Source organism: Hyperolius riggenbachi, chromosome 4, assembly GCF_040937935.1.
Source record: "Hyperolius riggenbachi isolate aHypRig1 chromosome 4, aHypRig1.pri, whole genome shotgun sequence".
Lineage (NCBI taxonomy): Eukaryota > Metazoa > Chordata > Amphibia > Anura > Hyperoliidae > Hyperolius > Hyperolius riggenbachi.
The window spans coordinates 210,278,853-210,305,194 of NC_090649.1; the positions used below are offsets into that span (position 1 = coordinate 210,278,853).

At 45.6% G+C, this 26,342-nt stretch overlaps 1 protein-coding gene across 4 annotated transcripts in view; it reads left to right on the forward strand.

Annotated features, from left to right (window-relative positions):
- The first annotated feature begins 616 nt into the window (after nt 1-616).
- CLCN2 (chloride voltage-gated channel 2) overlaps nt 617-26,342 on the forward strand; it is a 270,689-nt gene continuing 244,963 nt past the window's right edge. For all 4 annotated transcript variants that reach the window (XM_068279352.1, XM_068279353.1, XM_068279354.1 and 1 more), the window contains exon 1: nt 617-768. In XM_068279352.1, the coding sequence (XP_068135453.1) occupies nt 718-768 (51 nt within the window). In that variant the 5' untranslated portion in view covers nt 617-717. The remainder of the gene's footprint in view (nt 769-26,342) is intronic.

Below are 26,342 nucleotides of genomic sequence, written 5' to 3' on the forward strand. Positions count from 1 at the left end.
ATTACATTTCTAGATCTAAAGTTGGATGTTAAGAATGGGTAGTTGTTGAGCGAAGGCTGCCATAAATGTACAGCTACCAATTCAAAGTTTTCAACATAAGCAAGTTACCAAAGCCATACCTTATGGTCAACTGTTGGGGCTAAGGTGCAACAACTCATCATTTGAAGATTTCAACATACAGGCCCAGGAACTAATTCACAGATTTCATATGCGGCAATATTACCACACTTTTTTGGAGGAGGCCAAGGAGAGAGCTCTAAATGATTTACACTCAAGGAGCAAGCTAAAGACTAGGCAGATTGTATGTCCTTCTCTTATGAAACTTATTATTATTTACGATTTAAAAACGTAAGGTTTCTTTCGGAACTTCGGACACGCTACTCGTCAGATGTTTTCACTCGGAAGCTTGCAGTGCGCAGTAATGTTGCCGTCCTGCGGTGAGGAAGCCCCAGCGGTCAGACAGTCAGCACTGCCTCTGCCTGCGGCTGCAGCTGCTTTGGCAGCGGTAGCAGATATGGCTGAGCATAGTGAATAGGCGGAGAGGGGGTGTGTGCGAAGGGAGGATGTGGACAATGGGAAGGGCTGAGTAGAGAGAGACGTGGGATAGAGAGGGACGGAGACTGGTCTTGAATGAGAACGAGCAGCTAGAGCCTCACTTGCTTCAGAGGCAGCAGCCACACAGCAGACAACCGCAGAGGAGCGAGCACAGCTGCAGACATGCCCGGCAATGGGATGGAGCCCCGGGCTCTGAAATACGAGCAGACCTTGGTGAGTGAAGGAAACACTGAATGCCTTTACACGACTTCTGCAGTGTGTGCAGCTCACATGTACACGGGCTCATTATGACGTCCCTCCTCTGGTGTTTTTCTGTAAAGCTACTAAAATCCAGCTCCTGTTACCACTCTTCCCTTTCCCCACTTGGGAACCTGCATGCAGCAGTAGCTGCGGGTTTATCCTCGCTAAAGATCTTGCTTCTCGCCTTTGCAGATCTGCAGATACTTTGCGAAGAAGCTGGGACTTCTAGTTCTGACAGCTCCAGTTAACATCTGGGCTCTGTTCCTACCGGTAGTCTATGTACAATTATCAGGCAAAGCTTATTATTAATAAATCAGTATCTTGCTCTTTAGCCATTGTTTTCCAGCGTTTCTACAGATTACGCCTCTTTATGGAAAATGGTATTTATTTACCAAGTGCCCCCCTACTGAAGGTAACAATATCAAGTACCCATTGACACATATATATGCGTTAGAAGTATGCCATAGATTTGAATGAACTATCCGAAACATATTCATTTTATTTACATATATGATTTATACTTAACAAAGCCCTCAAAACGTGCTATAATGAATTGCCTGCATCAAGTTCAGGTATATCTTGAGCTCTTCATAAGTACCACCTCTGGTCCATGCTCTGTATGTTGAGAATCTACATTTGCATTCCTATCCAGAGTCTCATTCATGGGTGGTTTAAAGAGTTAGGGCCAGTGCACACAGAAATGCACTAGCATAATCGCAAACTTTGTAAGTGATTTTTCAGAGCGATTCTAGGCATGTGCCAAGCGATTTTCTAATCATGCCTAGCGATTTTTGGAGCGTTTTGGTGTAGCGGTTTTTATTTTTTTGTTAGGGCTCGTTTCCACTGTAGCGGTGCGGAATCGCCTGGATTCCACCGCAGAAGAAATCGCATGCAGGTGCGTTTTTTTACGCGTTATTTTACGCGATTACGCATGCGATTTCGCATAGGTTAGGCTATGTGCGTTTTTAACCATGTCACTGCCTGTGTTAATTTACATTGGTTCCTATGCGGAATCGCATGCGTAATCGCGTAAAATAACGCGTAAAAAAACGCATGCGATTTCCCTATTAAATACATTAGCGGCGATTCGCATGCATTCCACTAGCAGGCGAATTCGTTGGCTCTTTTGTGCGTTTTTTCACCGCTCATAAAAACGCACCACGCAAACGCTACAGTGGAAACAGGTCCATTCACTTGTATTACATGTGCGAATCTGCATGCGTTGGACGTATGCAGATTCGCGATAGTGGAAACGAGCCCTAAGAGTAGAGCTGGAACTGAACAGCTTCTGTAACTAAAAAAGGCTTGGGAAATCGCTCTGTTCTAGCGCTTTTCAGATCGATTTTCCATTTTCCTATGCGTAACATTGAGGCTGAATCGCCTCAGAAAAGCACATAAATGCTGCAGGATACACGTTTGCGTTTGGGAGAAAATCACATAGCTTTGGCGTGATCCATCCCATTCAAATACATTAGCCAAGCGCTTTTCAAAGTGCTAGCTTTTTTAAAAGCGCTCAGAAGCGCTCTTGGTTTGCAACAGCCCTTACATGATTATTAAGGTGTTTTTTTTGTTGGTTTTTTTTTTCCCAGCAAGAATAAACCTATAATATTTAGGTCTTTCCCAGAAGTGCTTTTGAGATTGATATTTAGCTTTAGATATTAGGGTATAATTATCTTGGGCCACTGAGTTCAGAACATGAATATACAGTTGGACAACACACACGGTGTATATTTAGCACAACCCAAAGTGGTTTAAAGATTGAAAACTGGCACAAAGTGAGGTGTATTGGCAAATGCATAAAACTGGCGTTTTATGGTGTACTTTAGTGTAGTACACAAATTTCACAGTGAGTCTACACAATAACAAAGTACAGTGATTCAGGGAATGAAAAGCACCCACTTATGCAAAATTGCATATGATTGCATCTCAAGAAAGAAACTGCTATTTCATGGTTTGCAGTTCCTTTTTTTTTACTATATTTATGTAGCAATGGTGCAAAAAATAACCTTTTGTAGAATATACTTCACATCACTCCCTAGCTCTCAGGAGAGCTCGCAATCTAATACCGCGATGGTGTGTAGAGGATAGCATTCTTGCCTTGTACCACTGGTTCTCAGGTTCAGATCTCAGCCAGGATGCTGGAGTTTGCCATTTCAGGCTTTATGGTTTCTCCTCACATGCCAAAAACATACTGATAAATTAGCTGCTGTTTCCTCCCCAAAGATTGGCCTTTTGACTAGAGTAAGGACCATAAGCTATGACAATATGCTAAGATTGTAAGCTCATGTGAGCAGGGCTGTGGAGTCGGTCCAAAAATCCACCGACTCCTCAGTTTAGGATTCCACCGACTCCGACTCCTCGACTCCGACTCCTCTAATTTGCATATTACAATTTTGTTGATTAAAAGTATGTAACATGAAATTCGTCTCTTAACTGCCAACGCTTAGGAATTTTACAAGACAACTGAAGTGAGAAGGATATGTAGACTATTATATTTATTCCCTTTAGACTAAAACTAGTCCTTGGTAAGAGTACTTGTAAAAGGTACAAACCGGAACAAAGAACATCTATCAGGCCCTAGGCAATGTAAGTGTGGGAACATGTAAGAATGATGTGCAGGTACTCTGCAGGGGAATGAGGAGATTGTAAACAGACAACACCTCTGTGTTCAATGTGCACAGCATTCTCAGTGGATTCCCTGCAGCTCTGTGGGGAGTGCATATGTAGAGTATAGTACTACTATGTAACAAAGTAAACCTGAGACAGATGAAATTAAAGTTTTATACATACCTGGGGCTTCCTCCAGCCGCCTTCAGGATAATCAGTCCCTCATTGTCCTCCTCCACCACCTGGATCTTCTGCTATGAGTCCAGGTACTTGAGCCAGTCGGGCGTAGTGCGCATGCACACACTCCGCCTCCAGGAGCATACTGCACCTGTGCAGCACTATTGCGCAGGTGCAGAATGTTCCTGGCTGTGGGAGCGGCATGCGGCCGGACAGCGCTGACTGGCTGAAGTACCAGGACTCATAGCAGAAGATCCGGGTGGTGGAGGACAGCGAGGGACTGATTAGCCTGAAGGGGGCTGGAGGAAGTACCCAGGTATGTATAAAACTTTACTTTTCATCCGTCTCAGTTACCCTTTAATTTGTAGTCACCAAACCAAATTTTAACAACATATCAAATTATTTGATTTCATCAGCAAAGGAAGTGCATACATTTGCTTAAATCAGCATCAATGCAGAATTATTTCCATCTCGTTGACCATCTCTATTAGTGACACAGCTACACATCAGGCTTTATTCTTACAGCATAGATGTTATTTAGTATATATAAGAGATTCCTGTGTACACATCATATATACAGTCACAATCAGATGTGTATATCTGACCTTAAAAATACGGGGACTGCTTTATTGAAGCAGCACAAGTAACTAATTTTGATTGGTTTATTTCATTTTTGTGAACTAAGCACAGCTATTACTGTATATATACTGTATATATACATTATTTTTAATGACTATTATCTGAGAAATAGAACGTTTTATCATATTTTCTATTTTAATTACAGTTACAAATTCATTAGGAGTCGGAGTCGGTGCATTTTTTCCCGACTCCGACTCCAGGCACCCAAAATTGCCCGACTCCACGACTCCGACTCCACAGCCCTGCATGTGAGGGACAGTTAGTGGTGTACATATTGTACGGCCGCCGGTGAGTTGGGGACAGGGAGGAGCCAAATGACGGCTCTCCCTGCTTCTCCTCTAAACTCCCAGGGGACGTTAAATACTATTTGAGGGAGATGTAATTCAGGGACTGGCGATTGCCGGATCCCTGAATTACGCTTGCGTGGGGCGTGCATAATAGCACTAGAGCTATGGCGGTGATGCTTTGTATCTCTAGGCCTCTGCCAGACAACTAGAACCATACAGAGATACTTTGCATCTCTAGGCCTCTGCCAGACAACTAGAACCATACAGAGATACTTTATATCTCTAGACCTCTGCCAACAGCAAGAACCATATAAAGATACTTAGTATTTCTAGGCCTCTTCCAGATACAGAGATGCTTTGTATCTCTAGGCCTCTGCCGGAGAACTGGAACCATATAGAGATACTTTGTTTCTTTAGGTCTGCCAACAGCAAGAACCATACAGAGAAACCTAGTATCTCTAGGACTCTGCCAGACAGCTGAAACCATACAGAGTTACTTAGTATACTTGGGGTCCACAAACGTTTTCGGTCAAGGGCCGGGTCAACATACTTCAGACTGCCAGGGGCCCGGAACCTACATAAAATGATGTTGAAAAACATTACACTGAATCTAGGTATTGATTCCCCCAATCATGCCCGGAGGAGAACTTCCAGCAGCAGCCATTCAGTCAAGCGTCACCCGAAGAACTTCTTTGTGCACCAGACCGTGAAGCATACCCAGGTGACAACTTGCCGTTCAGTTAGACAGCAGTGTCAACTAATGCAGAATTGTATTAGAAGCCAGTGAATGACTGCTCACTGGCTTCTACAGTATGTGGATGGGTGGTGCCAGCACTGGTAATCTATAAATAGCACAGTGGGTCATATCTATAAGTTATACATTTTCGTGTTTGGGGGGCCAGTGAAAAAGCCTAGGCGAGCCTTAGTTTGAGGTCCATTGCTCTAGGCCTCTGTCGGACCGCTAGAACCATACAGAGATACTTTGTATCTTTAGGTCTCTGCCAACAGCAAGAACCATACAGAGATACATTGGGCTTGATTCACAAAAGAGTGCTAACTGTTAGCATGGCCGTTTTTTGCGTGAATTTTCACGTTCGCGCGCAATAAAAGTTTTCTCGCAAAATCGTTATTGTTTTCGCGCGCAAACGCAAAGTTTTGCGTGAAAATGGTAACGATTTAGCACGAAAATTCACATTTGCGTGCAAAAACGATAACAATTTTGCGCAAAAACATTTAATTCCGCACGAACGCGAAAACACGCGCGAAAAATGGCCGTGCTATCAGTTACCACTCTTTTGTGAATCAAGCCCACTCTTTTGTGAATCAAGCCCATAGTATCTCTAGGCCTCTGTCGGACAGCTAGAACCAAGAACCATACAGAGATACTTTGTATCTCTAGGCCTCTGTCCGACAGCTAGAACCAAGAACCATACAGAGATACTTTGGCTACCATTCATAAAAGTGTTGTCGGTAACAAAAATCTGTGTGAAAATACCGCTGTCTTCTGGGTGGTCGTTCATAAAAATGTTGCCTGTTGCGATAGGAGTGCGGAGATATCCCGCTGTAGGCTGCAGGGATGGTCGTAGTCAGCCAACTTCGCTACGCTGGAACTACGCGTAGTTTTACGCAATTACGCTTCGCCAAACTACGGCTCCAAAACCAAATAATTGCTTCGTATGCATTTCGTGGAATACGCAATTACGCGTAGTGCGTAGCGTAGTACATGGGGATGCTTATGCCATTATGCATAAAAATGTACGTATGAATTCCTCTTCAAAATGCATGTAACAGTAACTCTTCTATGCGTACATTCCCCTTTCCAATACGTAATTTTGTATGCATACAATCGTATGCGGAAAAATAGACGCAAATAACGCATTCGTAGTTTACTTCGCAATACACATGAGAACTACATGTATGGGCGTAAACTACGCGTAACGGTACTTCGCTACGCGTAAAATCGTACGCGTAGTTTTGAGACTTCGCCTACGAACTACGATGCGTAGATGCGAACTACGATGCGTAAATTCGCACTGGCGTAGTTTCTGCTCATCCCTGGTAGGCTGGTGTTAGGCTGTCGGTAGGCATCCGGAAACAGGAGAAGCTGGCCGAGTCCCTCCGTGCGTTGTTCTCTCTGCTGCTGCTTGGGAGGTCTGTCCCATTCACTTGCATGTACTCCGCTTGCTTATCGATACATCCAGGGGAGCAGTAATCCCCGTCCACATACCGCTTGCGTTAATTTTTATGAATTTACATTTTGTTACATTTCCGCATAGAATCACCGCACAATGCGGTAATTTATCGCTCTGCTCGGGAAAGTCAGCTTCGCATGCGGAAACAGCCTTTATGAATACACATTTTGCTCAGTGCTCGGTAAAGTCGGCTTTTTTTTTAGCATTTCCGCATGCGGGAACGCTTTATAGAGAACCCGAGGTGGGATTATATTATGCTAGTGGGGCACAGAGGCTGGTTGTGCACAGTAACACCAGCCTCTGTTGCCCCATGGTGTGCCTCAAAGACCCCCCTGCGCGCCGCTATACCCCCACAGTGCTGGCGACACACAGCGTGTCGCCAGCACAATGTTTATCTAAGCTCTGTCTATCAGCGCCGCTCCACCGCCTCCTCCGTATCGGCGCTACCCGCCGCGTCACTTCCCTCCAATCAGCGGGAGGGAAGGGACACAGGCGGGTAGCGCCGATAAGGAGGAGGCGGGGGAGAGGCACTGACAGACAGAGCTTAGATAAACATTGTCGCCAGCACTGCGGGGGTATAGCGGCGCGCAGGGGGGGTCTTTGAGGCACACCATGGGGAAACAGAGGCTGGTGATAGTGTGCACAACCAGCCTCTGTGCCCCACTAGCATAATAAAATCCCACCTCAGGTTCTCTTTATGAGTGATAGCCTTTGTATCTTTAGGTCTCTGGCAACAGCAAGAACCATACAGAGATAATTAAGGTGGCCACTAGCTGTCCCATTTCTAGCAAAAAATCGTTTGAGCGAGCAGAAATTCTGATCGGATTGGTTGTAAATAATCTCTGCTGATGAGCACAATCAATTAAAAACGATTATAAAAATATGTCGTTTGGATTTTTGTCAAATCAAAATTTGGATTTTCTTGTTAGCTGTGATAGGCAGAAAAAGATTGGTTTGCTGATAGTGTAGTGAATTTTCTGATCGCACAAACGATTTTTTGCTAGAAATTGGATTGTTAGTGGCCACCTTTAGTATCTCTAGGACTTTGCTGGACAGTTAAAACCACACAGAGATACTTTGTCTCTCTAGGAATCTGCCAACAGCAAGAACCATACAGAGATACTTTGTATTTTTAGGCATCTTCCAGATACAACCATGCAGAGAGAGCTAGAACCATACAGAGATACTTGTATCTTTTGGGCTCTGTAGGAAAGCTAGAACCATACAGAGGTACTTGTATCTCTAGGCCTCTGTAGGGCAGCTAGAATCATACAGAGGTACTTGTATCTCTAGGGCTCTGTAGGAAAGCTAGAACCATACAGAGGTACTTGTATGTACTTGTATCTCTAGGCCTCTGTAGGACAGCTAGAACCATACAGAGGTACTTGTATCTCTAGGCCTCTGTAGGACAGCTAGAACCATACAGAGGTGCTTGTATCTCTAGGCCTCTGTAGGACAGCTAGAACCATACAGAGGTACTTGTATCTCTAGGCCTCTGTAGGACAGCTAGAACCATACAGAGGTACTTGTATCTCTAGGCCTCTGTAGGACAGCTAGAACCATACAGAGGTGCTTGTATCTCTAGGCCTCTGTAGGACAGCTAGAACCATACAGATGTACTTGTATCTCTAGGCCTCTGTAGGACAGCTAGAACCATACAGAGGTACTTGTATCTCTAGGCCTCTGTAGGACAGCTAGAACCATACAGAGGTACTTGTATCTCTAGGCCTCTGTAGGACAGCTAGAATCATACAGAGGTACTTGTATCTCTAGGCCTCTGTAGGACAACTAGAACCATACAGAGGTACTTGTATCTCTAGGCCTCTGTAGGACAGCTAGAACCATACAGAGGTAGTTGTATCTCTAGGCCTCTGTAGGACAGCCTCTGTAGGACCATACAGAGGTACTTGTATCTCTAGGCCTCTGTAGGACAGCCTTGTATCTCTAGGCCTCTGTAGAACTGCTAGAACCATACAGAGATACTTTGTATTTCTAGGTCTCTGCCAGACAGCTAGAGCCGTACAGAAATGCTATGATGTCTAGGCCTGTGTTAGATAGCTATTGCCATACAGAAATGCTTTGAATTTCTAGGCCTATTCGGAATAACCAGATCGATCCATACAGAAATGCTTGGATCTTTAGGCACATGCCAGATAGCTAGAGCTATGGTTTGGATCTTAAGGCATGTGCCGGATAGCTAGAGCCCTACAGAAATGCTTTGAAATCTAGGCTTGCACCAGAAAGCTAGAGTCACACAGAAATGCTTAAGATGTCTAGGCCCATTCATGATAGCAAAACCCAGACAGAAATGTTAGGAACTTTAGGCCAATGCCAGATAAAACTAAAAGGCGTAGGGCGACGATTTAGGGGTCGTCAGAAAGAGGAGAAAGAGAGCTTTAAAATGATATGCATCTTTCCATAGTTACATTGTATTAAACAGGGCGACTTTTTCCTAAAGGTCAGCAGCTCCATTCTGCTGAATGGAGCTGCTGACTTTGAGAAAAAGTCGCCCTGTGTAATACAATGTAACTATGGAAAGATAGATATCATTTTAAAGCTCTTTCTCCTCTTTCTGACGACACATAACCCGTGGCCCTACGCCTTTTAGTTTTCTCTATTTTTGCGATAGAAATTGCGGCCGCTGCAATTTCGATTGCGAAAATAGCGAAAACTAAAAGGCGTAGGGCGGCGGTTTATATATCATTGGAAAGAGGAGAAAGAGAGCTTTAAAATGATATGCATCTTTCCATAGTTTCTGCACTGCACGGAGTCCCTTTAAATCCGACATGTCCGATCGGGATTCGATTCGATTCAATTCGATTTGCCATTGCAAAACAATGGCAAATCGCATTGAATCAAATCAAACCCCGATTGGATATGTCTGATTTAATCGGATCGTATATAGAATCGTAGAATCGAATCGCACAAACAATCGTATCGTGTAGATGGGGCTTTAGGCCCATGCCAGATAGCTAGAGCCATACAGATATGCTTGGCTCTTTAGGCCTGTGTCGGGTAGCTAGAGCCATGCAGAAATGATGTGTTTACATTATGGCTCAAGTGATTTTGGGTAGAATTATGACAAATGTCATGACCTAAACTGACCAGTTTATAAACCTGAATCTATATTTAGACAATCCATATTTTCATGTATATGCCTTTCTGTATATATATATCTACCATCACAGGCCAAAATAATATAATCGTCTACTAAAGTAGCTACTTTTTCAAATCCGCATGACACGTCAATTTACCCCAGTTTAATGTTGGTGTTCATGTCCACAAATGCTTCAGACTTGGTTGCAAAAACCATTCTTTAAGGCCCGGTTCACATTAGCGTTCGCTATCCGGATTTTCCGGATCTGATCCGGACCGCATACTGTACAAACAGAACGTACGTTCCGCATAGCAATGTAAAGTCTTTGCGGACGTTCACATGCGTACGTTCTGTACAGAACGGAGCCGGATCGGATCCGGACTCCGGACTCTTTTCCAACATGCTCTATTTTTTGGGTCCGGATCTCCGGCCCACGCACCCGGACCGGAGCCGGACCTGAGCCTGACAGCACCATCAGGAACACAGAAACCAATGGGGAACGGAAGGCACAGAACACACTGCCTACAAAAACCTGACGTTCTACCCCACTTCCTATGCGTATGCAAGCGGCCATTTCGGATGGGGACACATGGGCCAAGCATGTCTGGAGTGGAGCAGCAGTGACAGACGTGCTGGGGCTGTTTGACAGAATGTTGGAGGTGGAGGTGAGGCCTACAGCGGAGGAACCTGATTCTACAGGTGCACCAGGTGCACCTTCTGCTGACCCCAACATTTTTTTTTTTTCAAATTTCGCTATTTTTTGCCCACGGATCCGGATGGCAGCCTGATGCATGCCTGATACAAACGGTCCGGATCCAGTGGCGGACATACGGCCGTGCAGGCCGTGCCGCCGCACAAGGGCCCCTGAAGTTCTGCTGCTTCAGGGGCCCATTAAGTATTGCAGGTTTTTTTTTTTATTTTTTTTTATTTTTATTTTTATTTTTTTTAACCTGGGGGGCCCAACTCCTGTCCTCCCCCCCTCACCTCGCCCCCCCCCCCCCCTCATGCGGCGGGAGAGCGGAAAATACAAGAAGTCTCCGGCCGGGGCGGCAGCTGCAGCTTGGTCTCCAACTTTGGAGACATATCGGAAACTAAGCAGCAGCTGCCTCTAGCGTCTGCTGCAGCCCCGGCCGGAGACTTCCTGTATTTTCTGCTCTCCCGCCGGCTGCAGCGCATACCGGGAGGGGGGGCCCCGAGGTGAGTGAGGGAGGATAGGAGTCGGGCCCCCCACCCGGATAGCTACCCACCCGGCTACCTTACCCACCCACCCGGCTACCTACCCCGCTACCTAACCATCCACCCGGCTACCTAACCAGGCTACCTACCCACCCACCCGGCTACCTAGCTACCCACCCGGCTACCTAACCACCCTGCCGGCTATCTACCTGGCTACCTACCCACCCGGCTACCTAACCACCCTGCCGGCTATCTACCTGGCTACCTACCCACCCGGCTACCTACCCACCCGGCTACCTAGCTACCCACCCGGCTACCTAACCACCCTGCCGGCTACCTACCTGGCTACCTACCCACCCGGCTACCTAGCTACCCACCCGGCTATCTGACCACCCTGCCGGCTATCTACCTGGCTACCTACCCACCCGGCTACCTAGCTACCCACCCGGCTACCTAACCACCCTGCCGGCTATCTACCTGGCTACCTACCCACCCGGCTACCTACCCACCCGGCTACCTAGCTACCCACCCGGCTACCTAACCACCCTGCCGGCTACCTACCCACCCGGCTACCTAGCTACCCACCCGGCTACCTAACCACCCTGCCGGCTATCTACCTGGCTACCTACCCACCCGGCTACCTAGCTACCCAGCTACCCACCCGGCTACCTAACCACCCTGCCGGCTATCTACCTGGCTACCTACCCACCCGGCTACCTACCCACCCACCCGGCTACCTACCTACCCACCCGGCTACCTACCCACCCACCCGGCTACCTACCCACCCACCCGGCTACCTACCCACCCGGATACCTACCTACCCACCCGGCTACCTACCCACCCACCCGGATACCTACCTACCCACCCGGATACCTACCTACCCACCCGGCTACCTACCTACCCACCCGGCTACCTAACCACCCACCCGGCTACCTAACCACCCACCCGGCTACCTAACCACCCACCCGGCTACCTACACACCCACCCGGCTACCTACCTACCCACCAGGCTACCTACCAACCCACCAGGCTACCTACCCACCCACCCAGCTACCTACCCCGCTACCTAACCATCCACCCGGCTACCTAACCAGGCTACCTACCCACCCACCCGGCTACCTAGCTACCCACCCGGCTACCTAACCACCCTGCCGGCTATCTACCTGGCTACCTACCCACCCGGCTACCTACCCACCCGGCTACCTAGCTACCCACCCGGCTACCTAACCACCCTGCCGGCTACCTACCCACCCGGCTACCTAGCTACCCACCCGGCTACCTAACCACCCTGCCGGCTATCTACCTGGCTACCTACCCACCCGGCTACCTAGCTACCCACCCGGCTACCTAACCACCCTGCCGGCTATCTACCTGGCTACCTACCCACCCGGCTACCTACCCACCCTGCTGGCTACCTACCCACCCGGCTACCTACCCACCCACCCGGCTACCTACCCACCCGGATACCTACCTACCCACCCGGCTACCTACCCACCCACCCGGATACCTACCTACCCACCCGGATACCTACCTACCCACCCGGCTACCTACCTACCCACCCGGCTACCTAACCACCCACCCGGCTACCTAACCACCCACCCGGCTACCTACACACCCACCCGGCTACCTACCTACCCACCAGGCTACCTACCTACCTACCCACCCGGCTACCTACCAACCCACCAGGCTACCTACCCACCCACCCAGCTACCTAACCACCCACCTACCCACCCACCAGGCTACCTACCCACCCGCCTACCCAGCCACCCACCAGGCTACCCACCCGGCTACCCAGCCACCCACCAGGCTACTTACCCACCCGGCTAAGGGCTACCTACCTACCCACCCGGCTGCCTACCTACCCACCAGGCTACCTATCCACCCAACCACCCATGGGAGCTGCGCGCCGGATGGAGGCTGGGACAGGAGGTCTGCTGCTGCAGGTGAGTAAATGTTTTTTTTTTATTATTTATTTTAGCAGGTGTATGTTCTGGGCAGGTCTGCCACATGATTGCGTGTATGTTCTGGGCAGGTCTGCCACATGATTGCGTGTATGTTCTGGGCAGGTCTGCCACATGATTGCATGTATGTTCTGGGCAAATTTGCTACATGATTGCATGTGTTTTCTGGGCAAATCTGCCGACATGATTGCACGTATTTTCTGGGCATATCTGCCGACATGATTGCAGGTATTTTCTGGGCATATCTGCCGACATGATTGCAGGTATTTTCTGGGCATATCTGCCGACATGATTGCACGTATTTTCTGGGCATATCTGCCGACATGATTGCACGTATTTTCTGGGCATATCTGCCGACATGATTGCACGTATTTTCTGGGCATATCTGCCGACATGATTGCACGTATTTTCTGGGCATATCTGCCGACATGATTGCACGTATTTTCTGGGCATATCTGCCGACATGATTGCACGTATTTTCTGGGCATATCTGCCGACATGATTGCACGTATTTTCTGGGCATATCTGCCGACATGATTGCACGTATTTTCTGGGCATATCTGCCGACATGATTGCACGTATTTTCTGGGCATATCTGCCGACATCATTGCACGTATTTTCTGGGCAAATCTGCCGACATGATTGAATGTATTTTCTGGGCAAATCTGCTCACATTATGTGTATTTTCTTGAGAAAACCTGCACAATTATGTGAATTTTCTGGGGAAAGGGTCACCAAAACTTGGGCCCACTGTCTTTGCGTTGCACTTTTCAAGGGAACCTGAGGTGAGAATAATATTGAGGCTGCCATATTTCTCTCCTTTTAAGCAATACCAGTTGCCTGGTTGCCGTTCTGGTCCTCTGCCTCTTATTCTTTCAACCATAGACCCTGAACAAGCATGCAGCAGGTCAGGGGTTTCTGACAATATTGTCAGAACTGAGAAGATTAAGCTGCATGCTTGTTGCTGGTGTAATTCAGTTTATTACTGCAGCCAAATAGATCAGCAGGGCCGCCAGGCAACTAGTATTGTTTAAAAGGAAATAAATATGGCAGCCTCCATATCACTCTCACCCCGGGATCACTTTAAATTACAGTTAGCTCCGCCCTTATCCGGTCATTGCCACGCCCATTTTTTGCCGCGGCGCTACGCGCCGCAGGTTCTATCCACGCCCATTTTTTGCCGCGGCGCGCTTCGCGCGCCGCAGGTTATAGCTGCACCCATTTTGGGGCGCGGCGCGCGAAGCGCGCCGCAGGTCAGGTCAGGGGGGCCCACAATTGGTATTTTGCACAGGGGCCCACTGCTGCCTGTGTCCGCCACTGTCCGGTTCTGATCAGGATCAGGTCAGGATCCGATCAGGATCCGGTCCGTTTATTTGCCAAAACGCAAGTGTGAACGGGGCCTTAGCTCTGTGCACCACAGTTTATACATGAAACTGAATGCCGTTATGGCAGGTATGATGTTTTTGTGATTGTTCCACATTTAGTAGTGCTGCAGCCACACTTTCCGGTAGATATGCAAGTCTGTTACCCATCCCTTGCAGAAAGTCTTATCAGATCAGCATAACACTTTACAAACAGGAGGTATTTGTATGCAAGAAAGATTGTAATGAATTAGTAAGCAACTTTAGTTTCACTCTGTAGAATACATCACTGTGCCAGTCTCTTGTGCTAAACTACTGCCATCCACATTGTTTCACTGCCAAATGTACTGCAGTGTACTAGTACTGTTTTCGTGACATTCCGTATTGGAATATAGTGACAATGGCTGTATTTAGCTGTTCTTGCAGTGAGCGGGTACATCGGGGGTGGTGTCTTTCCTTGTAGGAGAAGGACTTTGTTCTGACAGTTCTTCATTCCTGTGACACTGACAGTGTGAACATGAATCATGTATCTATATATGCATACATACAATACAGATATCTAGTAAGGATATGTATGCTATGTATACATGCTCTCTGACTCAGGCTAAGCACTTAGAATGGCTACTTTTTAAATGTTTTGAATCATTTTGTGAAGTAATTCTGTTCACTTCACATCTGCAATGCTTGATAAGTTTTTTTACAGCCCTTGTTATTGCAGAGTCAATATTCTTGTGCAGATAGGGATACTGTCAAGTCATTCTATTAGGATTGCTATTTACTTTTCTGCTGTTTTCCACCACTGCTGTTAATATTTCCATCAGGCACTTTTTGCACCTCCTTAACTGTCTCAGAGAGATCAGTGTAGGAAATCATCTGACTACAGATGGTTCTTTTTTCTCCCTGGTCATCATGCATAGATACCAGTACAAAGATGATGGCATCTGGATTCCAACATAGAACTACCAAAATGCACCATATCCCCTTTTCCCAAACACTGAATGGATAGATCAGTAACACTGAAATCATGTATAGCTGCTTTAGGGACATACTCTGCAAATAGGGATTTTTGCAATGCATGCAAGGCATCAATATGAAGTATAAGTTTACTGGACAACCAAAGGAGCAATAAGTAACCTATGGGTGTATGACAGACTTTCTGTCCAGAACAGTAGACATTCCACCTAAAATAAGTAGTGTAACCCACAGGGCTGTGGAGTTGGTACCACAATCATCTGACTCCAATTCCGACTCCTCAGTTTATGAAACCTCTGACTCCAGGTACCCTAAATGACTTCGACTCCGACTCCTTAGCCAAATAATTACCAGGGCTGTAGATTTGGTAGGAAAATCATCCGACTCCTCAGTTTATGAAACCACCGAATCTGACTCCAACTCCAGGTACCCAAAATTAATCTGACTCCAACTCTGACTCTACAGCCCTGGTAACCCACACATTCCCCATAAACACCAGCAGCAGTGCCAGTAGATGCCCCTCAACAACCCCCCCCCCCCCCCAAGCCACTCAAATTCCAAAAAGTAACCTCCAGATACCCAGTACTGATAGTAGGTAGATTGGATTCCCCATCCAAAGCAATATGGCTTATGTTAGGTTGCTTATCATGTCTCTCCCCCAAAAAACACAGCCAGAAAGGAGCTCATTGCACCCCCCATCTCTCATGGGAAATACTCGTCAATGCTGTGTGTCCCTTCACAGCTGCCTCCACTGTGCATCCTTTACTTTTCAAGTCTTGTTGGCTTTATTTTTATTTAAATGTTTGGCTTCCATCAACCCTCTTCCTGTGTCATGTGGTCCCTTGTTCCTAAGATGTTACCTAGTCCTTCTTTCATCTTCACTGCCCAGTCTTATTTCTTTCTTCCTGTGCTGAGCTGGCCTGAAGAATGCATATGAGGTGCTGGCCCATATGCTATGAACTTTCTCCTGAGTTTTCTCCTAAGTAATATTTTTAAACTTGTCAATAAAATGCCTTTTAAATCACCAGCAAGAAAGAAAATACTTAAAATTGTTTTGATAATTATTTTTTTCACTTCACCTTTGGTACATTTTCAAGTGTATAATGCTGAAAAATTATTCTGAATAGAAGATAAAAAAATATCACCTAGGACAGTGATCTTCAAACTTCGCTCTCCAGCTGTTAAAGAACTACAACTCCCAGAATGCATTTGCCTTTATGAAGCATGACTGTGGCTGTCAGACTCCCGCAATGCATTGTGGGACTTGTAGTTCCTTAACAGCTGGTGAGCCAAGTTTTCAGATCACTGTCCTAGGAGAAAACTCAGGAGAAAAAGTAAATTGCATATGGGCCGCTATGGCATAGACACATTTCACCTACAGCATCTCTAAGGTGAATATAGAAGAGTTATGAGGTACACAGCTATGTGAGTGGCTCGCTGGGTTGTCATATTTTGAGAGTACATTTTTAGGCAGGCAAAACTTGGGTGGCACTTGTGGGCATAGCGAGGGTGGCCAAGGCTGAGGCCTCTTCTGCTTTGGCCTTGACTTGGCCCTGATGCATACTACATACTGCATTCTATATGTGTGTTTATAATGTGAAGAGCAAAGGTTTGAACACCTCATGAAGCAGTCCTCCTCACCAGAAATATATTATTGGTCTTATGTGAACCATTAACTATAGTTAAAGTGAAGTGAAAGTGTGAAAATGATCAGACATACCAAAGGTACAAGTTTATCAAGTTAAAGTTAGTGTGTCAAAATATGGATCCATAATGTGGGAGCATTTGTGAACAGCTAATACATTTCAACTAAAACTAACATTTTTAACCCACAATTGTGTCAGTATTAAAGATTATTTTAGTATTATTTTAGCAAAGGTATGACACAAATGCACAAACTATAGTGCCCAACATGGACATTCCTGGGCACCTGTACCACTACATATAGCTTCATGTGAGGAGAAGGCACACATATGCACTATAGGTAGTGATGTAGCAAATATCAGATTTTTTGTTCGCAAACGCAAATTTACTGCAAATGTTTGTGAACCGGCTGTTTGCAATGGGCTCCGTAGACTTAAATAGCAGGTGAACGGCTGCCGACTTTAGCGGTTAATAGCAAAGACCCCTCACATGCTAGACACATCAAATTGGGAGGGATGAGTACAGTGGGTACAAGTGGAATATTTTTTTTTTCAAAAAGACCTTATAGTTTTAGAGAAAATCATTTTTAAACTTTTAGTGCTGAGTGTGGGAAATGTTTCAGTGGCTGCCGACTTTAGCGGTTAATAGCAAAGCCCCCATAAATGCTAGAAACGCCAAATTTGCAGGGTACGTGGATCCAAGATAAACTTTTACTCATTGCATAATTGCATTTCTTTCATATAGTTTATAGGGCATTCCTCAAGCCAAATACTTTTTTTGTTTTTATACTCTAATTCCCTATAAACTAAACAAGTCTTGCCCACAGCTTCTCCAGAGTGCCTTTGCACTCCGAGCCTTAGTAGCAAGGGATTATGGGAGCTCAGTCTGGGCAGGAGGAGGTTACTAGCCAGGGATTTCAGAGGCAGAGGGGAGGAGAGGGGAGTGTAGTTTTCACAGGCTGAGCTGAGGGCTGGAGATGCACAGCAGCTTGCCTGTGTGTAATGTGACAAACAGAACGTGGCTGCCCTCATTGTATCACGGGAATAAATAATCATAAACTGTTGAAGCTTTTTGCAGCTAGATTTGCTGTGTAAACGATCTAAACTCTAGATAAGATATATAGATAAGTTGCTTGTTATAGTTAGTTTTTCATCTTAGATCCGCTTTAAGTAGGGCAGGGGGAACAAGAGGGAAAACATTTTTGACCTGAAGTAACATTGAGTACTCTGTGTACTCAATGTGGAGTACTGTTGCCATGTAAATGTCCTGAAAAACTCAGATCTTGCTGCAGGAGTAATCAGTTGCTAAGGAAAAGAGCCTTAGTTGCTCATTTTCAATACCTGGACAGCAAACTTTGATACACTATCTTCCAATTTCTATCATTTCTATTAGAAACACTATGGCACAATATAAAATATTGCCACAGTTCACTGAAATAAACAAAATATAAAGAAAACAAACAAAAACAGCATCAGCAATTTATAGCCAACCATTACTGACAGGAAATGCACTTCCCTACGGCCTTTGGTTGCACTACATTGTCCCACAGGGGAAGACCAATACAGCCATTTTTACACACACAAGTAATTCCTCCTGTGGGGCTGTAGAAGTAACATTGAAATATTCTAACAACTTCTACAGCTTCCATGGGAGCTCCAGAGGACATGATGACAACCTTCTCACATTTAGGTACCCCCAGAAAGCTTACAGGTTCATCCACACATAGCTCTGTACATGACATCACTGCAATATGTAATGCACATGTCCTAAAGTGGCACATGCGCAGTATTACTATGACTCTGTAAGCAGGGATGAGCAGAAACTACGCCAGTGCGAATTTACGCATCGTAGTTTGCATCTACGCATCGTAGTTCGTAGGTGAAGTTGCAGACCTACGCTTACGAATTTACGCGCAGTGAAGTACCGCTATGCGTAGCTTACGCTTACTATGCGTAGTTAACATGTGTATTGCGTAGTGAACTACGTATGCATTACTCGCGTCTATTTTTCCGCGTACGATTGTATGCTTACAAATTTACGCATTGTAAAGGGAAATGTACGCATAGAATAGTTCCCGGTATCAGCATCTAAAGAGGAATTAACGCGTAAAATTTTCTGCATACAGGCATAAGCATCCGCATACACTACGCTTCGCACTAGGCGTAATTGCGTATTTTAACGCGTATTCTACTAAATGCATACGGAGCGAATATTTGATTTGGAAGCCGTAGTTTGGCAAAGCGTAATTGCGTAAAACTACGCGTAGTTCCAGCGTAGCGAAGTTGGCTGACTACAACCATCCCTGTCTGTAAGCCTGCAGCAGCTACTACACTGTTCTCCCTGGGGCTGATGCACTAAAGAATTGTTCCCTGGCCTATTACAGGGGAATATTGGAAAAGTAATTTCTATTAACATGGGTAAATATTTAAAACAAAAAAAGATGAACAATTTCTCTGTTGACTGAAGCAGGGCCATAGTTTGTGATCTGTACACAAAAATGTTTTATTAACTTTGCAGTCATAAGCTTAGTATCAACAGTAATTTTATTATCTGGTTATTTCCTTTTCAGAATCTGTAGATTGCATTATTCAGTTATTATAACGGTATCAGCATTTCCAAACTCACACACATCCATGACGTTTCCAGCTCTAGCCTCTTTACCTTCTTGGACCTCACTATAACATTGCTGACGCATTCGGACGCTGTTTCACGAGCTGCTTTCCGTACGTGGAGATTTATAATTCAGCCATTTTCTTAGGCCAGAAAATAAAAAGTGGCAGAGATGGCATAACCCAATTACACACTGTAAACCAGTTTCACCCATACCAGCCTCTTCCTTTCCATCCTTTTAGGATAAATCTGTACTTATCTACCTTCTTGCTCTCCCATCCAAATTGCCATCATTTATTGAACTCTGGGCTCAACTATTCTTTCTTTGGGAGTGATTTGATCATCACTAAGCCCCCACATCACTGAAATTTGAACCATCGGCTTGGGCGTTCCGGAACAACCTAAATATAGATTTTTGTGGTTTGATTGACTCCAGTGCAATTGTGTATTGAGGGGTACAGCTCGGCAACACACTCCAGAGTCTGTGTCATCCGAAGTACTTCCTGCAATGCGTCGCACAATGGGTAGTGTGGCCAGTCTCATAGAAATTAATGGCCACCGCAACATGAGAGCCACTAGGTAGAGTATGCAATAGTGTGAAAGGGGCTTGAGGCCTCATTTCCAAGAGCAGTTGATAGGCAGGGAAAATGCCTCTCAAACTCTCAAAACTGCTCGCTGCTGACTGGTAACTGCTTGCTGAGCACAAAGTTCAACTGCCCGTGCCCGTTATTTTTTTGTTGGAAGCTGAACGAACCAGATTTTAGGTCACAATGACCTTACTGCTGTGTAACCTTCACAATTAAAAATTGAGCCCTAAGATTAAAAATAAGAATATTGTGACTCCAGGGAAGTTTTATATCAGAATCAGTACTACATATTATTTATTATTATTATTATTATTATTATTATTATACATTTATTAACCACTTCTCTACCACAGGGTTTTTCACCTAAAAACCACAGCAATTTTCACATTTAAGGGAGGCAAGGGTTAATGGGCTTAATGGGGGTATAATTTATTTAAAAAAAACCTCACTGATGCTGATCAGTCACTAATGCTGTGTTAGTTATCTGAGATCCTCTCACGAGTGATCTCAGTAACTGTAACAGCATAGTGACTGAGGGCCCGTTTCCACTCTCGCGGAAACGGCCGCGAATCCGCAGAGTTTCCCCGCAGGCAAATCGCGCGGGGAAACTCTGCCATAGGGGACAACGGCGCCGCCGGCCGAATCGCTTGCAGTAGCGATTCGGCCGGAAACCCCCACAGAATTCGCGGCGGAGGCTGCGATTCCCATAGCCGTGCATGGCACGGCTGATGGGAATCGCCTGCGATCCCGCCCACCCGCTCAGTGCCGGCGTGCGTCTACGAGACGCACGCCGCACTAGTGGAAACGAGCCCTGATACAATGTTTACACACATTCTGCATGAATAAGCACTGTCATTGGCTTTGTGAACGCATGTTCACATCAGCCAATCACAGACCAGCGGGTGCCCGACGCGTATGCCCGTCCGCGTGCACGCGGACGCGATCGCGCACGCGAACGCGATCGTGCACAGCAGGAAAATAAACAGGAGTTGCCTATCTACGCCCCTGTGACTCAGGTGAATTTTAAAGGGGCGTAGATAAGCGTGGCAGAGGTTGTTAAGTGGTTAATATTATTATTATTATTATGGTATTATTAATGCATTTCTGACAGAACGGGCAGCAGACAAAAACAAGTGGAACAGAGCTGGCTATGATTTTCTATGGGCCGGTTCACACTATCCCATTTATGACATTTCTGTGTTTTCTATTGTGTTTCTATGATCGAGATTTCTGACAAGTGAAATTTCTTTTAGATACATGGCATGCATTCACATTGAAGTGGAAAAGGACCCTGAAGTAGATCCCTGGAACAGTATAGCATATCCCTGCAATATGGATATGGTACTGCTCCTGCTGGGTCCGTAGTAGTGTGAGCCAAGCTTAAAGGGATACTGTAGGGGGGTCAGGGGAAAATGAGTTGAACTTACCCGGGGCTTCTAACGGTCCCCCGCAGACATCCTGTGTTGGCGCAGCCACTCACCGATGCTCCGGCCCCGCCTCTGGTTCACTTCTGGAATTTCAGACTTTAAAGTCTGAAAACCACTGCGCCTGCATTGCCGTGTCCTCGATTCCGCTGATGTCATCAAGAGCGCACAGCGCAGGCCCAGTATGGTCTGTGTCTGCGCAGTACACTCCTGGTGACATCAGCGGGAGCGAGGACACGGGCGTGCAGGCGCAGTGGTTTTCTGACTTTAAAGTCAGAAATTCCAGAAGTGAACTGGAGGCGGGGCCGGAGCATCGTTGAGTGGCTGCGCCAACACAGGATGTCTGCGGGGGACCATTAGAAGCCCCGGGTAAGTTCAGCTCATTTTACCCCGACCCCCCCTACAGTATTCCTTTAAAGAGGAGCTGTAACCAAGGACTGAACTTCATGCCAATCAGTAGTTGATACCACCTTTCCCAAGAGAAATCTTTACATTTTTTCAAATAGATCATCAGGGGAAGGGGGGAGGGGTCTGTATGGATGGTATTGTGGTGAAACCCCTCCCACAGTGTGATGTCAGGACCTAGGTCCTGACAGTTTCCTGTCTGGGAGCCTTGTTGCATTGTGGGAAATAATAGCTGTTTCCAACTAAGCTAAGCAACCAGTATCTCCCTCTGTGCATATGTATGTCTATAAAAAAGAAGAATTTTTTTTTAGCCTATTGCATTGTTAGGGATCATGGCAGTTTGTGTTGTTTTCTTTTTCATGTCTGCCAGTAGTAAAGATAATTACATGCAGGCTGATTGTGGATCAAACAATATATACAAATTACATGGCAAATATCAATAATGTATTGATCTCTCTTCTATTTAAAAAAAAAACACTGAAGTCTCAGAAAATACAGCTTTTTATTGCAAAAAGCTGTTCAACATTATTGCCCTAACTAAAACTCTGCATCCCCGCGGCTGAAATCCAAATAGTGCATGTCCTCATCATGTCCCAGCTTGATTATTATGACACTCCCCTGTTTGAAATACCAAGGGATCGACATGTACCCCTCAAGTGCTGCTCCTCTGTCATTGCGATCAGTAGCTGCCTATCACATGAAGGATACACTTCAAGTTTCTAACCCCAATAAAGTCCCAGTATAAAGTTCTGGCAAATGTAGTCGCTCCACGCATCATTGCACACATTTTCAAATGTCATCCTAAACACAACCTCCTTTCTGCAGACCACTCTACTGTCATCCACTCTTTTTCAGTAAGCAGTACTTCTTCCATACACTTTTCAGTTTCCTTGAAACTCCACCTTTGTGGAAATAGGGCATTACATAAAAATGTACTGCCCTATTCAAGGTCTGTGTATTGCATTTAAAATGCAGTGCAGAGTGGACAGTGCGTAACAGACCCATATACACTTAAGCTGAGAAGGATATAGATTTTTCCTTTTAAAATAATACCAGTTGCCTGACTCTCCTGCTGATCCTGTGTTTCTAATACTTTGGTACTATTCCAGGTGGCGTTAATTACTATCCCCCCTCCAGGCCGCCATGGATAGTAGGGAAAGATGTAACTCTGGTGGAGTTTTATCGCCACCTAGTGGATGCGCTTGTCTAACGGAAAAGAACCAATACTTTTAGCCACCGCCCCTCAACAAGCATGGAGACCATGTGCTCTGATTGGATTAGCTGCATGCTTGTTTCAAGTGTGTGATTCAGCCAGTACTGATGAATGAAAGATCAGCAGTGCTGCCAGGCAACTGGAATTGTTTAAAAGGAAACATCCATATCCCGCTCAGTTAAGGTTCCCTTTAAGGACAACTAAAGTGAGAAATACATGCCGGCTGCCATATTTATTTCCTTTTTATACAATACCAGTTGCCTGGCAGTCCTGTTGGTCTATTGTGATGCAGTAGTGTCTGAATAACACCAGAAACAAGCATGAAGCTAATCTTTCAGATCTGACAGTAATGTCAGAAACACCTGATCTGCTGCATGCTTATTCAGGGTTTATGACTAAAAGTATTCTAGGTAAAGGATTAGCAGGTAGCCAGGCAACTGGTATTGCTTAAAAGGAAATACACATGACAGCCTCCATATCCCTCTTGCTTCAGTTGCCCTTTTAATGGAGTTGTTCTTGGAGCTGTAGTACACCATATTCTGCTGTATGCATTTGTAGCATTCAGCAATGCATTGCCAATTGATCAAACGAATGGCATCTGCTCTGAAATGGACTTTCTGTGCACTGAGTTAACCTTTAATGCAGTGCACAGTCATGGTGTAAACTGGCCAGAAAATAACAATCCCCTCATTTCAGCTCTACAAATTGCTAGGATTAAGGGCCCTTGTCCACTAGCGATTCAGCAAAAGTCCAAAATTTCCCGGCAATTTCCCGACACTTGCAATTGCGATTTTGCTATTTTATGCACTGCATAGCAAAATCGCGGCAAAGATCGTTCAGCGGTGCGATCGCGATTTAGTAAAAAACTAATTGCGGTAGTGGAAATTGCCTACCGCGATCCCTATGTTAAAAAGCAAAGTGTAGCGATTTTTAAAATCACTAGTGGTTTGCGGTTTTGCGATTCAGCGATTCAGCAAACGCTCTAGTAGAAAAGGGCCCTAAAACTACACTCTGGGGCTAGTTCACAAATCAGAATAATGCTGTCTTGCATGGTGTTTATACATGGTATTTTATGTGCATTATTCCCCACTCAAAACAGAACACCCATTACCTATATAATGCATAAAAAAATGGACGAGGAAGTAGATAATGCATAAACATTAACAAACATTATACTTATACCAACATTATACCTATACCTACATTATACCTATCACATACATGTTATTCTGTGTGTTTTATAGTTAACAGTGTTACATTTTGGGCAGTAGAAGTACACCTGTAAACCTTTTATTTATGTTTGTAGACTTGTGTAAAATACTATTCCATATGTAAGGCAGGGGACACACTTGTGTATTTTTGTGCACATTTTCTGCACAGACAAACTGATTTCAACTGAGAACTCATGTCAATCAATGGACTGCAGCTAATTCTGCACATTGGCCTAGTGCACACCAGAGCGGTTCTGCTGCGGTTTGCTATCCGCTTGCGGCTGCGGATCCGCTTGGGTAATGTATTTCAATGGGCTGGTGCACACCAGAGCGGGTGGCATTTTGCAGAAATGCGTACTCCCGGGCTGCTGCAGATTTTGGATTGCGGATGCGTTTCTGCCTCAATGTTAAGTATAGGAAAAACGCAAACCGCTCTGAAGTGCCGTTTTTCAGAGCGGTTTGCGTTTTTCCTATACTTAACATTGAGGCAGAAATTGAGGCCAGGCGTTTTTTGTTACAGTAGCTGTTCAGTAACAGCTTTACTGTAACAATACATGAAATCTACTACACCAAAAACGCTTCACAAAACCGCAAAATGCTAGCTGAAACGCTCCTCAAAAAAACCCAAAAGCGTTTCAAAATTTGGTAGCATTTTGCGGATCTGCTAGCGTTTTTTGGTGTGCACCAAGCCATTGTGTACTTTTCATCTATCAATTATATAAGCTGCTATAATGCATACAAACACGCACGGTGTGCAAAAAAGCGTACTGTAAAAAAGGCTTTGAAAACTGAAAAACAAATGTGTCCCCTGCCTTACAGAATGATATTACTTTGTAAATCTGTCCCATTATATCTAGTCATTCCCCTTGTATATTTCAATTTAGATGCTTCGGCAGCTACAAGTTGATTGGAACAGAGTATGTTAAGGCTGGGAGTTTCCTGCCAGTCACTCTGTTTTGTGCAGGTGTGGAAAACAAGCAGCATTTGTTGCAGCTCTATTATTCTTGAGGGGAAAAACATTTGATTTTGATTTTTTTGAATTGAAATGTAATGCATGAGTACTATTTACAGACTTCAAAGCAAATTCTAACAGTATAGAAGCTCAGTCTGCAATACCTTTACAAAGAGACCCTCTGAGGGCCCGAAACCATTGCCGGTAGACAGATTGCATGTATATGTTTAGCATAGGACAATAGGACAATAAAATTATTGATCCTTTGAACAGTGGGCAGAATCTCTTCTATACTGTTTGGATTTACACTTGGTTCCAGCACCTAATGTACGGTGACCATACGTCCCGCTTTACCCGGGACGCGTCCCGCCTTCGGGGGGCGCTGTCCCAGGCTGCATGAGGTCCCGGGAAACGTCCCGCTTTCAGCAGCGGGACGTCCCGGCCTCGGGACTCTGGCCACCGTACATGAACTAGCCGCAGCGTCTCATAGACGCTGTGCTAGTTCATTCCCCGTAGCCCCGCTCCAACAGCCTGCATTGTCCTCCGGCAGGCAGAGCATGGCTACGGGAAGATGGTGTCCGGAGGCGGAGCCCTGTACTGGAGACTGTCTCCAGTACAGGGCTCCGCCTCCGGACGCCATCTTGCCGTAGCCCTGCTCTGCCTGTTAGCCTGCACACACACACCAGAACACCCGGCTGCGTGAGGGGACTTCTGTCAGGTGAGTACATGCTTTTTCTTTCCAGGTGAAATGTGCCCCCAAACGTTTTTGTGCTGACATGTTTGCCCCCATTGCGTTTTTGTGCTGACATGTTTGCCCCCATTGCGTTTTTGTGCTGACGTGTTTGCCCCCATTGCGTTTTTGTGCTGACGTGTTTGCCCCCATTGCGTTTTTGTGCTGACGTGTTTGCCCCATTGCGTTTTTGTGCTGACATGTTTGCCCCCATTGCGTTTTTTGTGCTGACATGTTTGCCCCATTGCGTTTTTGTGCTGACATGTTTTCCCCCATTGCGTTTTTGTGCTGACATGTTTGCCC